This window comes from Poecilia latipinna, unplaced genomic scaffold (assembly GCF_001443285.1).
Source record: "Poecilia latipinna isolate Pla-1442-1.1 unplaced genomic scaffold, P_latipinna-1.0 Scaffold1373, whole genome shotgun sequence".
In the NCBI taxonomy this organism is placed as follows: Eukaryota; Metazoa; Chordata; class Actinopteri; order Cyprinodontiformes; family Poeciliidae; genus Poecilia; species Poecilia latipinna.
Genome location: NW_015113989.1, coordinates 43,516 through 59,826, shown reverse-complemented (window position 1 = coordinate 59,826; position 16,311 = coordinate 43,516). Strand labels below are relative to the sequence as shown.

At 38.5% G+C, this 16,311-nt stretch overlaps 1 protein-coding gene across 2 annotated transcripts in view; it reads right to left on the bottom strand.

The window, feature by feature from the left end:
• cnksr3 (cnksr family member 3) overlaps positions 1–16,311 on the bottom strand; it is a 47,059-nt gene that overhangs the window by 10,359 nt on the left and 20,389 nt on the right. The window contains exons 2-13 of one of the 2 annotated variants that reach the window (XM_015056305.1): positions 16,077–16,240; positions 12,369–12,571; positions 11,537–11,624; positions 7,409–7,450; positions 6,574–6,693; positions 6,322–6,381; positions 5,836–5,904; positions 5,153–5,299; positions 3,151–3,275; positions 2,197–2,384; positions 2,020–2,106; positions 743–993 (exon numbers count right to left, since the gene is read on the bottom strand). In XM_015056305.1, coding sequence (XP_014911791.1) covers positions 743–993; positions 2,020–2,106; positions 2,197–2,384; positions 3,151–3,275; positions 5,153–5,299; positions 5,836–5,904; positions 6,322–6,381; positions 6,574–6,693; positions 7,409–7,450; positions 11,537–11,624; positions 12,369–12,571; positions 16,077–16,240 — 1,544 coding nt within the window. Of the gene's footprint in view, positions 1–198; positions 994–2,019; positions 2,107–2,196; positions 2,385–3,150; positions 3,276–5,152; positions 5,300–5,835; positions 5,905–6,321; positions 6,382–6,573; positions 6,694–7,408; positions 7,451–11,536; positions 11,625–12,368; positions 12,572–16,076; positions 16,241–16,311 lie in introns of those variants that run through there. The other variant, XM_015056306.1, reaches the window with a different exon arrangement.

Here is a 16,311-nt window from a genome sequence, read left to right as displayed (position 1 = left end):
ACATTTAATAAAAAAATAAAACCAAAATAAAACACATGTTTGGCATTTTATGTAAATAAAGATATATATATATATATATATATATATATATATATATATATATATATATATATATATATATATATATATATATATATAACTTAGGAAAGAAAAACATCAAAATCCGAAGCAGCTTCTATCAAACATTTTTCTCCACTTACTTTCACTTTATAATTTATTGGAAATGAAAAACTACAGAAGCACATAACTAAAGAACTTCAAGCGATTAAATATTTGTGTCAGAGAACATCTCAATGGGAAAATCACATAACTTAATATGTACACAGAGGTCTATAAAGAGAGAACAAGGCCAAGGTTTTTCTAGACCTGAGCAAACAGATTCTCAGGAGTTTTGTAGTCTGAGATTAGGATTGAGGGCAGTGTTAAAGAGGCAATGACTTAATGTAGTGAGTAGGCTACTACAAAGCAAGGTTGATTGTGGGTAGTAGCAGTAGTAGTAGAAGTAGTAGTAGTAGTAGTAGTAGTAGTAGTAGTAGTAGTTGGTAGTAGCCCTAACACCATGAGAATGTGGAGGTTTGGGGTCAGAGAGGAGAGTGAGAGAGCCCCGAAGCTGCCAAAAAAAACAGCTGGACGTTTAAACGTCAAAGGCACCGAGGAAGAACACAGGACAGGAACAGGAAGCCCCGGCACAGGAAGCACATCATCAGTGAGTCAACAGCTTAAGCCGCGTGATCCAACTGACCAGTAGTGAGCGCTCTGCCGGGGTGCGCTTTGAGATGGGGCTTACGGGGGCCTTTTTCATGTCCTCCTGGTAGGGGATGGTGGCGCTGTTGTGGAGGTCCGAGTTGGAATAGTAGCAGCTGTGTCGGATGCGGTCCACTCGGACGAGCTGACGCTCCCTCGCAGGCCTGTAGGGCGAGGATGCCGACGGGACCTCCTCGGCAATGGTGGGAATGCGCTCGTTGCTGAGGTATCTGTACAGCAGGTCCTCGCCTAAGGAAGGAAGACAATGAAAGATTCTCATCAAAGAGATAAAGGAAAAATATATAAAGCTAGCAAAATGTTTATATAAAAACTGAGAACTCAAAAGATAGGTGTTTTTTTTTTTTTAAATATGCAATTTCAGTAGAAATTTCTTTAAGCTGCTGTAGTCCTAACAATGTCCTGGAAAATAAAACACTGACAAACATTTCCATGGACTGCTTTCATTAAATATTTAAAGAATCACTTAAACTGACACTTTAATCCAGAGAATGGATTAAAGTTTATAATAGAGAGCCACAGAAAAATTGTCTGGTGATCAAAATCAACTCATTTGACAATTAAAGGGTTCTCATTAGTGGTTGAAAGCCGTTTCTCTGTGAACACAGCAAACAGAAGCAGATACCAGTAATATCAACACTCCCTAGAGTGGAAGTTGCTACTGAAAGGAGAGCAACTGTTAAGTCAGTTTCAAATTGTGTTGAGGAACAGTGGCTGTGAACACAGTCTGCTAACAACAAGGAGGTAGATCACAGTAAAAACCAGAGACTAAGATTTTACAGTGAAACTGCACTGTTTTGTTCTTTTGAGCCATTCTAATCTATCCCTCCTGAAGCATGCTTATTCCCTAAAGAACACACAGTTAGTAATCGGTATTTAAAATAGTTAAAAATGTCAATTAGGTAATAAAACAAAAAAATGTGCTTAACTGAAGAATCTCTTTACCAGAAGAATTAAAATTTATTTGGAGATTTTCAGGGATGTGCATAGATAGCTCTAAGTATAAAGTTTTAGAGAAATTATAATTCTGTTTTATACTAGGCCACTGTCGCCTAGTATAAATAAGCCTAATATATATATATATATATATATATATGTATATATATATATATATATATATATATATATATATAATACTTATTCAGAAAGCTGAAGAAAGTATCCTACCGTCCGTTTCTCGTGGAAACATAGGAATTTGTTAAAATCAGTATCAAATGGCTGTAGAATTAGCAAACTAATGATTCAAAATATGAATACCTTTTCTGCCATGTGCCCAGGGCTTGGCGTATGTGTCCACTACTGCAACACAAGTGTCTGCTGGCATCGACAGTGGCCTCGGCTTACCTTGAGACAAGAACGTCACGTTTGTAAGTTCTATTTTCACAACGTTACGAGTCCTTATGCATCAGAAACATATTTATTTAAGATACCGACCACGTGAAGCCCTGTGCTCCCTCATTCTGGGCTGGATTACGGTGGCTTCGATGGGACATCCGGGGTTTAACTTGTCATAACCTGTGATGGTGGTACGTTGTCTGCTCTCCTGGTCCAGGAAGGAGTTGGGTGACTCAGAGCCCTTTGGTCTTTTACTGATGCTGGAGAGGGAGTCTGTTCTCATCTCACTGCACGCAGAAACAAATGTTTGCTTATTAATCACAGCTCAACCCACATTTCCATGGCATCAGAAGTAGATCATGATGACTTGCAAACAAATAGTGTTACATGAACAAGTCTAATCCAAGTGAACGGAAGAGAAAAGTGTGCAGTGTGGGATGCAGAGTGGGCTGAAGATGAGCAGATGAGAATGTGTAGTAATGAGGGAGAGAAGTGAAAACATGACTGCAGCCCACTATTTATGAAGCAGGTCTAAATATGTCTGATCTTAAAAGATGTTACATCATAAGATGTTGTTGAGAAGCATTTCTTCAGCAATTCCTGACTAAATTTCCAATTTTCAGCCTTTTAAATTAACTTTAAAATATAAGATACCACAGGTCACCATGAATTTGTGGCATATATTTCTGTACCCCATTGGCTTTGAATAAAAACACAGAAGCTACAACAAAAACACGCAAGAAAGGAAAGAAGGTAGAACACAAAAAAATGAAAAAAAGAGAAAAATAAATACATTAAAATAAAGCAGCAAACAAGGAAGGAGACATTGAAAAAATGAAAGAAATGGAAAAGAAATGCGTAAGACATGAAAGGACATAGGAGACAAGAAAACAAGAGACGCAACACACAAAAGGTTGGAATCATAGATGGACACAAAGAAATGGAAGCAAATTAGGAAGGATTAAAGTTATTTTGACACAAAGAAGGGTAGAAAGGAACGGACAAAGGAGAAAGGAAAATAGACCACAAGAAGGATTTGAACACATGGCTCACCGTGGAGTGTACGGCACTGGAGGCGGTGGAGGAATGTACAAGTCCATAATAGCTGGCTTCTCCTTTTTAGTGGATCCATTAGCTGAACTGGAGGGGGACTGGGATCGGATCAGGGAGGAATTATTCTGGAAAATAAGTATTTTTACATAAGTTATTACATCCTGATTACATGGTGCGGCCCTCAATAAATCCAGCTTCAGCATCAATCACGGTCAAAACAAAAAGATTATTATTATTATTATTTTTAAGTTTTTGGCTTGTGCTTTTTCCACCTTCAAATATTGCCTAAATATAACTTGTTGGTAAAAGGGAGGAGCTCACCATATGTGGTGAGACGTTTAAGTACTTGTGTGTGTCTACAAGTATAAATTTTCTTGCTTTGAGGTATGGAAAGATTGTAAGTGAAGTCTAAAATAGACTGCAAGACATTCACTCATTTACCACAGTTATGTTTCCCGACTCAACAACTAAATATTTGGCTTTTATCTGCTGCAGTTCTCAGCCTTAAATGGAAAAGCTGGTTCCTGTTACCCAGTAATTGATATAACAATAAAAACTTATTATTTCATAGGGGTTCCCATTAAGGTTTTAGTTTAAAATACATCAAAATCGTGTAGAACAACCAAATCTTTGTGAGTCAGGCTGAAAGACGTGGCACTGTTTAGGCTTTGAAGCCTCATTATCAAAGATAAACTGAGATGTCTAACTCTGATTTCCTCCAGAACCTGTTAAAACAAGCTGCTGGCGTTTATGGTCCCCATTGTTCTCTGAACCCTCTCTCTGCTGCTTAAAGATATCAAATCTGTTATTCTCTCATCTTGGCTTCTCAGGTTATCAAGCAGGCCACGCATGATAGCACAGTTCCACGGCGTGAAAACTGGAAGTGTAGGATTACAGCGGGCTAATAGACTTACTGTTTGTTAAAACAGGAGTCAGATAAGAGATGCCCTCATGCCAGGTCTGATGGGCTCACAAGATGAAGTAGAACAAATGTACATCTCTTAGAAGTCGCTTCTGTTTGTTATTGTTAACAACACTAAAATGTTCTAGATTCAACCAATTATGAAACTCAGACAATGATGATCTGAGTAACTACAAAAAAAGAGACATTTTCAAGCGATGATTTCAGCTATTAAAGGAAAGCTTATAAAGTAATCCTGTACAAACCAAACCGCCCTGAGAAAATCCACAAAGAGTGTCAAGCATTAGGTCCTGACCTTAAGTTCAAGTACATTTTGGTCACTCAGGATGATCTAAAGCACAGCAGCAAGTCCATCTTTACGTGGCTCTGAAAAGGACGTCTTGAAGTGGCTTAGTCAAAGTATCAATGCTGTGGCAAAACCCTAAACCTGTCGCTCATGTTCAAAAGCAATTCTACACACAGAAGTAGGCTAAAATTCCCTCCACAGCAATATAAAAGACCTATTGCTAATCATTACAAAGTCCCTGATTACAGTCATTGTTAACTGCAGCAGCAGTGGAAACCTGCTGCTGCTGTGCAGAGCAGGTATGTGTTAGAAACATCAAATTGTTTTAATTAAAACAATTTGATAATCTGAAACAAGTCATACGAATAATGTAAAAAATAAGAAAAAAAAAAAAAATCAATGGAAATGCTTCTCATTTCCCAGTTCCCTTTAATAGTTTGTGATGTTTTATCTAGAAAAAATCAAGTAAGTTTACTATGTTATGCTCCCATCTCTTTGTAATAAAACACCTGGGTCATCTTCTTTTTTTTGTGTGTGTACTGAAATAAGCTAAGCAGACCCAAACTCTACAATAGGTGGCTTTATCTATTAGACTGAATGACTTCATGGGAGTTTCTTTTGCTCTTTTGTTGTACCTAAAGATAAAGCTCAATAGTGTCTTGAGCTCAGCCAGCAGCATTCTCAGGGTGGCTCTGTCTGAACATGCTGATCGTGGAACCAACTCCCTAAAAAGCTAATAATTAGTTGACAGCGATTAGCCTGACATGAAGAGAAAGATGTCTGCATGTACTCACCTGAGGTACGGGGGGCTTCCAGCGCATGTTCTTAAGCGGGGCGGGGGTGAAGCTTGTCGTTCCTGTCGGCCTCTTCTTCAGTAGTAGGACCACGCCTTTGGGGTCTTCTCTCAGTTTGAAAACAAGGTTTTTCAACTGCCAGCCAACCTGATCAGACAGGCAGAGAAAGAATAATTTTTACACAAAACTATTAATGTACAAGATAGTTCTAAAATAAGCAAAGGTTGCATCCAAGTAAATAAAATAAAACAGTAATAGAAACGCTTAAGAATCATTTCTTATTCAAGTTTTAAGAAATGACTATGCACATTATTAGAAAATATTGATAATATAATATTTAATCGTCTTTGAAACACTGCTGTAAACAGAAAGGAAACAGAAAAATATAGGTTTTATTTGGAGATAAAATTAATTCTGAGAAGAAAGCAACGGTTAGGTTTCATGTGTGCTATGTGGATTTCAATCTTATTGAGTCTAGCTGAGGGGTTGTTGCTACCTCTGCATACATGGGACCAAAATAAGTGTGACCTCTGACTCCACAGATTTATATAATTGCCAAAATAGTGCCGTTCCTTCTTGTAAAGTGTCAACCACACTAGATATAACAAGACAGAACCAATTCCTAATCTTATTACCATTACTACAACTTGTACTTAGTTCACAATAATAGATATTAAGCTCACCACTGTTTGCTGGTTGACCTGAATCACTTCATCCCCTGCATGGATCTTTCTCGAAAGGTCTGCAGGAGACTGAAAAAAAAAATGTAGACAGGAATTATTTCTTTAATTGTTTTTCTCATCACATCGAGGCCAGACAGGATCAACTTGTCGTGATTTGCGATGATTCAGATTCTGATTCACATTCAGAGATCGGAGGCGTTAAGATCCCACTGTTGATGTGATGCTTGTGCATTAGTCACTGGCTTGTTGTCTCAGTGTGGGTTAAAAAAGGGCAGGCTTTTCTGTAGACGCTGTTTGTCACATTTTCTTATCATTGAAAACACAAACAACTCCCCTCTCACAACCTTTTCCTCCTTCGGATTTTGAAACTTTCTTTTCCCACGTCAAACGAGGAGGAAGATGAGAAAAAGGCTCAGACGTAAATAAATCCTTCAAGGAGAAAGGCTGAATGTGTTTTTTTTTTTTTAAGTTCACAGTTGTACTTACATGCTCTGTAGTGCCAGTGATGACATGCAAACCATCGTACGTCGACTTGATGTACATTCCCTAGGTTGAAAAACAAACACCCAAAACCTTAATTGTGGTTGTGGTTTAAACACAATATTCCCAGAGGGAGACGCATGGATGACAGAAAAGTGGAAGGCCACAATCTGACGTGCATTTCATGCATTCCTGGGAATTATTGAAAAAAAAAGAAAAAAAAAAGCAGGATTTGACAAACTCGTATGAATTCCTCACCAGCCCCTCGCCTGGTTTGATGTTGGTCAGCTGGACTTCCTCCAGACAGGCAGATTGGCTCATGAGGGGGTCCGATGTGGTTCTCACGGTCTGGTCACAGATGTTGTTCAAAGTCTTGGACTGCAGAGGGACAGGTACAGCAAAATGACTCGAGACCTTAGTAAACTGTGATCAAGCTTATTTTAAATGCAGAAATGACATGCTACGGCCTTTACTGTCATTGGGAAGACTCTTAACTTGACTGTTCTCCAAAAAACATCCTATTCAACATGCCTCGCTGCACAAGAAACTGTTCACAGTGTGCTCTGTTTAAGTACATTAATTACAAGTTGAGTGGAAGGAAAATGCATGTACAAGCAAGACAGGTGCAAGCTTGAAAAGATTTTGAACCAAAGCCCATTCAAGCGCTTGGAAATAGATTCAGAAGGCGAGGACAGTGGTTGGACTCAGTGGTTCAGTGGCACACAGATGCTGCAATAATGCATTCCTTCAAGTAAAAAGAGTATACAGTACTAATATACCTTTAGATAGCCCAATTATTCTGCCAAAAGACTCGACAGAGTGTCAGCAACAGGAAACCCTGATTGATAGCGGGGGCGTAGTAGAGCCACCCCCATCTACTGACAACCCTATGGACCTGTCTGCTCTTTGCACTCAGAAAATGATCTGATCTGCTGAAAGCATTTGACACAATTGCTTTGGTAAGGAAAAAAAAAAAAAAAAAGAAACACACACAGAAGGCTTTTTTCTGCAGTATAAGAATGTATAATGGAACGTCTGGTTCTCATTTGGTTTACATTTTATGGACTTGCAGGAAAAGACCTGGCATACTTACAACTTCCAGAATCTTTTCTTCCATCTCATAGACGCTGCAGTCCTGTTACAGGAGAGAAATGACAACAGATTAAACTTGTGAGCAGTAAACAATAGAGAGAGAAAGTTTTCTATCACTTGAGGGAGAGAGACAGAAAAAAGTACATGGTTCAGCTAAAAACGATATAATCAGAATCCCATATATAGAACGAAGAAAAATGGGGAGGACCCACAAATAAACAGCTTGTAGTGTAAAATTACCCCTTTGGCTACGTTTTGTGGATGCCATAATTGCATAAGGATCTCCTTGGTTCATTTTGGAGCTCTGGAGCTTAAATGGTTCTTAAGCGGATATAGTGATGACATAAAGATAACAGCAGGGGCAAAAGGTGTGATTGTAGTCTGAGAAATTGTCGACCGGAGCCATTTTTTTCCCCCCAAGCAAATGTATTGCATCTTTCCACAGTTCCTTCTCACAAGCAGGCAATGCTGGCATGATACTGACTGATTAGATGTAAAAATGCATCTCAATAAATTACAATATAATTGAAATGCTCTTAGCTGCAAGCCATAACCACAAAAATTAACAGAAATAAATGTGTGTAATACATTGATATAAGAAATTCACTCTTTGAAACCTTTACTCAGATGCACCTGTGAGAAATGCTCCAAAGAAATCAGCTAAGTCAGCTTGGAAACTGTCCACTGTGTCCTGACAGCTTTAACATGACTGGATTTGACACAGCTGAGGCAGTAAGACTGTGTGCATTTCATTATAAGCTACCCCAATTTCAGTCTTCGTTCACAACACAGGACAACTGTCTGTTGAATCCAGACAGCTGAGGAAAAAAAATAAAAAATCTACTAAACCTTAGTCTCTTATTTCTTCAAAGTCATCAAAAGCCACAAACTACTGTCAACACAAAGTAAAGAAAACTGTTATGACGTGTGGGGGCATGTCCCAAACACAAAAGCAGTTCTGTTGGTCTTTGTAAATCCATTGTGCAGACAGCGAATGGGGGTCGAGAACATTTCTCTGCATTTCCATAGCTTTGCACATTCCACAAGGTTAAAGGGGAGAATCTGTTTGCAAAAGCACTTGGCCTGCCATACTGCTGATTTGTTTGCACTGACAAGAACTGCATGGCCGTATGTGGGAGAAGCATCTTATAACTCCTAAATATTCTCAAAGTTTACATAATTTAAAAGAACTCTTTGTTTATTATTGTACATTTAATGTTGCTATGTTTTCATTGCTTGAGGGAAAATAAAATGCTATTACAAACATGGTATGCAGGGGGGAAAAAATAAGAAAAAAAAACACAAATCCTCCCATTCTTAAAAAAAAAAAGTTTCCATGCAATCTCTTTTCTAATGTCAGCCTACACTATATGGTGGTTTCAGAAAGAATCTATGCTTGCATAAACAAGCAACTGCATATTTCCTTCAAGAATGAGGCCCATGTTTGGAGGAAAACATGACTTAGCCAAGAGGAATGGACTAAAAATACATGTTTCAAGAAATCTCGAAACAAAACAGTTTAATTACAGGCTGCAGACATAATCTGGCCAGTCTGCCATCAAACATTTACTGAACCTTCTTCTTATCATAAATATAAAACAAAATGGAAGCAGGGCAGGATAGTAACCAAGTACTGTGAGACACTGAGGACCAATTCCCAGGATGCACTAATCCCTTAGATTACACATACTCCCATAACCAGAGTGGATCAGATGACTGCGTGCAGCTTTGATCTGCTAGCATGAAGTGACCAAGGGACAGTAAAAAAAAAAAAGGGGAAAAAAAAAGAAAAATCCAGATGCTTCAAGCCTGGATTCCTGATATTTGTTTTTCATGTAAAGCGATGATTTTAACATTTTATCCTGGTTAATTATTTGCCCACTAATTGGTATTAGTGAGCAAATAATTTCTGACTAATATTTTAGAGTCGGAAAGGTTTGAAACAGTTCATTGCACTTGTTGTTATTGTTTTTCAAAATGGGTTAAGCCATTTTTAAATGTACTTTTCTGACTTATAACACATGAACAGAGTCACGCTCACTAAAATAGGAAGCCCTTCCATATATGGATGATGATGTAGCGTCTGAAACAGCGCCCTGTTGACGATGCTCACTGTCAAACATCGTTTTACCGGATGAGTGGCTGTTCATTTGCAACACACAAAAAACGACATACTAAACACTCTTTGTTTAGTGTGTTCAGGAAATATGGATGAACTCTATAAAAGTCACTTGGTGAAGAGGATGAACTCCTCCTAACTCACTAACCCACTGTTAAAAACATACTGTTTTTTAGGATTATTTACCAGTTTATCGACTGATATAAAACCCTGATATTGTAACGTCTTCAGCCATATCGTCCAGCCCTAGTTTCAAGTGACTTAGATTTCCCACAACACTATAATGTTGTGGGAAATCTAACTCAAGACAGACTGATAGTTTTTGTGTGTGTGTGTGTGTGTGTGTGTGTGTGTGTGTGTGTGTGTGTGTGTGAGACTGTTTGGTCAGAATAATATTTTGACATACGTCTTTTTTTTATTTTTATTAAACCCTCACAAGTAAAATTTGGGCTGATTATGCATAAATTGCCTTGCTGATATACAGTATTTTGGTGTCAGAGTTACTTTGTTTACATTTTATATTATGGAGTAACAAGATTATATTATAAACTTTCATTTTCAGTGAAGCTGCATAGTTTCCCCGACAGTGCTTTTGTCCTGAGTGGACACTGTGTTATGGACTGTTGCTCGAGTTTGCATTCCAGACATAACTTATTATTTTTGAGCTGCGTTCCAGGCTGGCTTGGAGTTGCTCATTTCTTTGACGTTTCTTACACATTTCTAAAGACACAAAAAATGTACCCAACTATTGAGGAACAAGTTGGAGCACTAAAATCTGCATTCCCTTTAAAAGCAGGAAGCCTAAAATCGTTGCTCCTTTGAAAGACAATGACATCCACTCTGCTCGGTCGGCCAGCCAAACATTGGTAATGTGTTCTCAGCTTTATGGCCCTGCACACTGGCTTCATTCAAGCGCAACATATAAATTGCATGATCTGAAAAGGTCCAACTCAAGGCACAAGTTTATGAATAGCCTGAGCCAACATCAGGCCGTAGTTCCCCATCGTCATAAAACCAATCAGCGAGTCAGTCTACTGTGCACCCAATTTATTAACCAGTGGTCTTCAAGGTGAATGAAGTGAGAAAGTCTTCTAAGTACTTATGACAGTTTTTTATACAGTTGTATTTTTGATGAAATTAGTTACTTGCTATGGCCTAGATTCATTGACCAAACTACTTCTCTGCTCAGGCCATGAGAAAAAACGATTCGCTCAATGATTTTGAGACTTTCAGCACCAGCAACCTCTGCACCCGGCATGGCAGAAGGGAAATGTATAACCCCCACTTCTCTTCCAACGACCGTGACCGAGTTGCCCACAGTAAATCAGCAGAGGTGCTGAAATCCCAGACTCTGGCAAAGAAATAGGCACTCTGGGAAAGGAATTTATTTCAAACCAATAAGCCTCTAAAATGACACCTGGAGTCCCAGCAGTCATGTTCACAAGAAGTATAAACTGCTCTATGCAAACCCTTAAACGATGAAAGGCCGTGCATTCAGTCTATAAGATTGTGTGCAATACAATAGTGCCAACAGCTGGTAGATTATGTATTAATCTAAGAGAGGAGAAATAAGAAATAAGACGACTGGAAGCTGCAGAAGAGACCAAAACAAAAACCACATGGCAAAAAGAAGACGGTAGCCCGAGGATGGTTGCCAGTTTCCTTCTAAAGAACATAAGTGGAGTTTTATGCAACAACAACAAAAATAAAAATACAAAAAAGAAAACCAACACCAAGCAATAAACAACTCCTTGCTGCGGGGCCCGGGAGGGTCACCTCATTAGCCAGCATGAGGGGAAAAACATCCCAAGAAAAACACTGGCTTCTGCATTAATGTACTCAGACCGCTGGCTTCAGGCTTGTGTCAAGGCTGCCAGACTAGATTTCCTCCAACGCTCTTTTAATGTGAACGTCTGTGCCTGGGGGTTAATGTGTGCTCAGTGGAAAAAGGCTATTATGTGCATGTTTTTGTGGTTTCAGGTAAAAGGGTGATGTTTTTAGCATGCAGACCTGCTGAACTGTGGTGGTCAACTCCAGGCACAGCTGTATGATCTTGTTCTTGGTAGCTGTGAAGTCACTGATCCCTGTGAGAGGCGTCCTATAGTAAGAAGAGAGAGAGGGAGAAAAAAGGAAAGATAAGATTGGAACAGGCCAATTTTTCCATATATGGCCTCCATCTGTGATTAGTGCATGTTGAGTACTAAAAATAAAAATCCCTACTTATTGAACAATTAAAAATGCAATTCCAACTATTTCCATTCCAACAAACCACCAATCGACACATGTGCTCAATGCACTTTTTCAAGACTATTGAAACTTAATAAAGGTTGGAGACATATGCTTTGATACATAAGTAGAAGATAACTTTGTCTTTATCTTAGGGAAAAGGGGGAAAAAACCTGAAGGAAAACTGGAAATCAGTGTGTGCCAGCAAAGATCTGATTGGTGCACATCTATTGAAAACTTGATATAGTCGTCACTAGAGACTCTAAATCAGTAAACAAGTAATACTGACAACCTGCTGAATATGTTATGCTTATAATGCATAACATGTTATGGAACCAGTCAACTGGAGAGGAAACTGTCATCTAAATCAAAAGCTGAACAGCAGCTATATATAAAACAGAACTTTGTGGAATAAAGTCTGACTTTCTCATTACCCTCCAATAACAATTTGGAAGATGCTGGCATAAAATACGAGACAAAAAAAAGTTATCATACCCAAAATTCAACCAACAAAACTGGTACAGTTACCCAATTTTCAGCTAGTTAAGGTGCGTTTTTTTGCGGATGACGCTCCGGTATATGATCTAATACTCAGGGGGCAATGGAGTGCAGTCACCTGTCAAGCCAAGCTAGGAGGCTCTTTGCAGCACCAATCAGCTCCACCACAGAGGTTAGGAAGTCATTTGGTGGCTTGCGAGACATGCTTCCCTCAGATGGGGGGCTTTTTCTGCGATCATTTGTAGCGATGTGAAGACTGTTGGTGGCAGCTCTCATCCTCACGACGAGATTCTTCAGGTTATCTGTTTCCACTCCATAGTTCTGAAATAAGATTAACAGAAGGTTAAAAGCTTTCGAATTAAAAAAATGCATTATAAAGACGTCAATCAGTTTAAATAACACAGTCCGAAAGTCCCACTCATTTCCCCTAAACGGAGAAGTCTTTTTAGTCCCAGGAAAAACATGTTTTCTGTCCTGTAAATGGATGTAATCATTTCTCTGAGAGAATCTACTGGAGAAAGATTTGACTGTATTTTTTTCTCCTTTGTGTTGGTGAGCTTTTTCTATTATTATTTTAAGTTTTTGGAGCTTATAAAACAAGATCTTCTCTTGTCTGTGAGAATGGCAGTTGTATATTAAAAAAAACCATTCCCAGTGAGTCTGCAGAGTTTTTTTTTTTTTTTTTACGCGCACGAGCAATCACCTGATTTCTATCGGGTTTGCATTCTTGAGCCCAAGTTGCTTCCTGCCTTTGCATTCCACTTATTTGTGGAGAATTCACAGGCAGAGGGACGCTATAGTCGGCAATTCCAAACGCCACTGAGCCGAGCACAAATCAGTGCCAAAGTGAGCAAAAGTCACTTTTTGTTGAAATGTAATGCGTGACATAAGCAAACTAATGTTTTTGACTAAACAAATGGTATTAGAATAAAATGTTTGCTATGAGTAAACAGTGGTCTGGCTCTCATTTAGCATCAGCTTACATTGTGCTGAATTTGTGCCAGCAGCACTGCTTTATAATGACATGCCAGTTGCATAATGTGCTTCCCAAAGAGTAAAACGGCACGTGTTTGGCAACCGTTGCCCAGAAAATCTGTTTTCTTTTATTCTGCTTTCAAACATCTGCTCCAAAGAGAAGTATATACAAACTGATTCACTAATCTTCTGTCCCAAGAAAAACACTAGGATAATTTGAGTATTCAAAGAGCAGCTCTAAGTGGCTTTGTTCCTGTAACACTTCTACGCTAAATGGCTTATAGGAACAATAAAATATGCAAACACATTTGAAGAACCTAAAAAAAGAAGGGGAAATCGTCTTAGTCTTTGGCTTCACATTTACATAGTTAAGGTGCAACTTTAGCATAAAGGGGATTTGAGCATTTTCCAAGACAAATGCCTCTCCTGCCTTCTTATTAGCAGTTTAATCACACACACACAGGAGCTTTGACTTTTTTCACAGATGTCTAGAGAGCTTTTGTCTTACTAGCAGAGCAAAAAAAAGAAAAGAAAAAAAGGAAACTCCTTTAGTGTAACTTTAACCTTGCCTCCTGATTACAAAGTCTGGATTTTTTTTTACCCTTTTATTTTATGTTTTTCACCTTTCTCTTAGTTTTTATTTTAGAAGATAGCAGAGATAACTGCATTACCACTATAATGTGGCAATGCAGTGGTACAAGACATTGCAAATCTGCCTTCATTTAAAGTCTCAAAGCTTCAGAAACAGAAAGTTTCATTTAAGAATGGAAGATACTTCTTTTGTTTAGTCAAACCTTCAAATTATTTTTTGAAAAACGCTTGAAGCAAAACAGTACAATCTCACTTCCTTTAGAGTTTATGACTAACGTGTAGTGGCTAAGCATCAAGTAAGAGGATATCATGATGTGCTGGAGAGCTGGAGGAGTTTGAGAGCAAATCCTGACATGTTGGCTTTCAACACCAGCTCTGCAGAAGACATCAGTGAGAGAGAGAGATGTCCAGTAAAAATGTTTAATGTATGTCTTTGTCCCCAGACAGCCGTTAGAAGCCCTCAACTTTTTGGGTGTAAGAGAAGCATGAGCTTTGGTTTCCTGAAGGGTTCATGTGGGAACATCTATCTTGTAATTTGGGCTTGAATGTAGCTTCATGCCATAAAAAGGTGAAATCTTCGATATTATATGTGTATGTGCATAAACATTGAAACGGAGAGGAGAAAATGAAAAAAGAAGGTTGAAGTGTCAAAAAGATTACCATGACAGGAAATGTCTGACTTAGCAGTTAATAGAAAAAGGAAAGAGTTTAGGAGGAGCATGTGTGGTGTTGATGTCTTCAGTTCCTGTCGGTTGCAATGACCTTGCCTCAGTGAAAGCTAATTAAATCTGGGGGGCTTCACTTCCTCCCGAGGGACATGTAGAAATTTTAAGCCATTCTTAATAAGGAAACCTCTAATGAACAAAACCCACAAACCTGCACAGCCTCAGTCAGAGGTGAAAGGTTGTTGAGAGTCCAAAATCCCTGGTTTTGAATTCAACAGAAGACAAACAGACGGGGAAGTTTATGTCTGTCACATACTTTACATTTGAAAGAACACTGCAGGGTAATTCAGGATAAAAAAAGTATTAGAACTACTTTCTTCTTGCTACCATGATGCAAAAATATTGCATGGATGTACACAAACCTGACTCTTGGTACTACAGTAATGATAAACGCCCTTGCTGAATTGATGCTCTATATGGTACAAATGGATTGAATGCTAAATCTATACAACTGTGCAGTAGTCAAGTGCTTCCATGTGTCTACTACAGTAGTTATGCACAAAGAATTTAAAGAGCAACCCCATAAAGGATGAATTACACCTCTCAATTGTTTGAAGGTGTAGGAAATCAAATAAAACTTATTGTACATATGTGTCAGGTATTTCAGTCTATACAGTCTATTTTTTTTAAGATTTATTGTTCAGTGCTGATTTAAGATGGTTAAATCTCAATACATTGTATTATAACCTAAAAAGTACTTATTATCCCAAATAAAATGCAATGTTATTTGTGTTTGCAATGTGACAAACATGTGTGACGAAGGTGCAGGAATATTTTTGCAAGGGCTCTATATAATAAATCTAACAGAGCGAGATATTCTGAAATGTTCAACATTAATTTTTCCCAGCCTTAATCATGACTCAAAAAAAAAAATCATCCATGGTTAAGATGTTTAATTATGGTAAAGAAATGTATATTTTTTTTTGATGCTTTAAAGAAAGTGGTTCTGACCAGATTCAGAGCCAAACCTCTGCTTCAGGACCCAGACACTTTCACGCTGAGGAGACTTCAAACTGCAAGTTTGTTTGCGGCAAAGAACACACCATACGCAAGCAATTAATGTAAACTGTTTTAGGAGAACACCATGTCAGAACTGCTGACACTGATAAAAATGCAAAGACCATAATCTGGACCCTTTAAGACACAGGAAGTGATAAAACTCTAAATCGATCCCATCTGCTGGAAAACCTAGGTTTCTTGGAAAACGAAGCACGGAGGGTTTTGCATTTTTCTTTTTATGCAGAGACGCTAAAGTAAGACTTTTTTTTTTTTTTGGACTGTTGGAGTTGGAATGAGACAGAAGTAGAAGTAGTGAATAGCTGAAGACAAAAATCCTTCCACTGCTTTAAACTGCCAACAAAAGCACTAAATCTCTATGAACTCCTCTGGCCCATTTGCTCACCGATACTGTCGTGTGGAACAGGATAAAAAATAATTGTCTGGAAGTAAATTGAAGTCCTGTGACCACATTTTAAGAATAATCTGTTTAATCATTGAAGATGGACATCAAACTGAACACATTTACATTCACTCACCAAAGCACAAAGCAAGTCGACGGCCTCCAGGACCAGTTCCTGGTGTCCAATCCTTGCAACGCCCAGCTCCTCCAAGTCTTGATGAGTGATCTTTAATAGCTGTTCTCCGCTGATCTTTTCCCTCTCAAAGTTACTAATATACTGCTGCAAGCTGTCATCCAACCCTGGAAACACACAAAAGAAAAAACATAAAGTTCCTGTAGAAAAACAAAAACACCCTAAGTTGTTTGCCTTA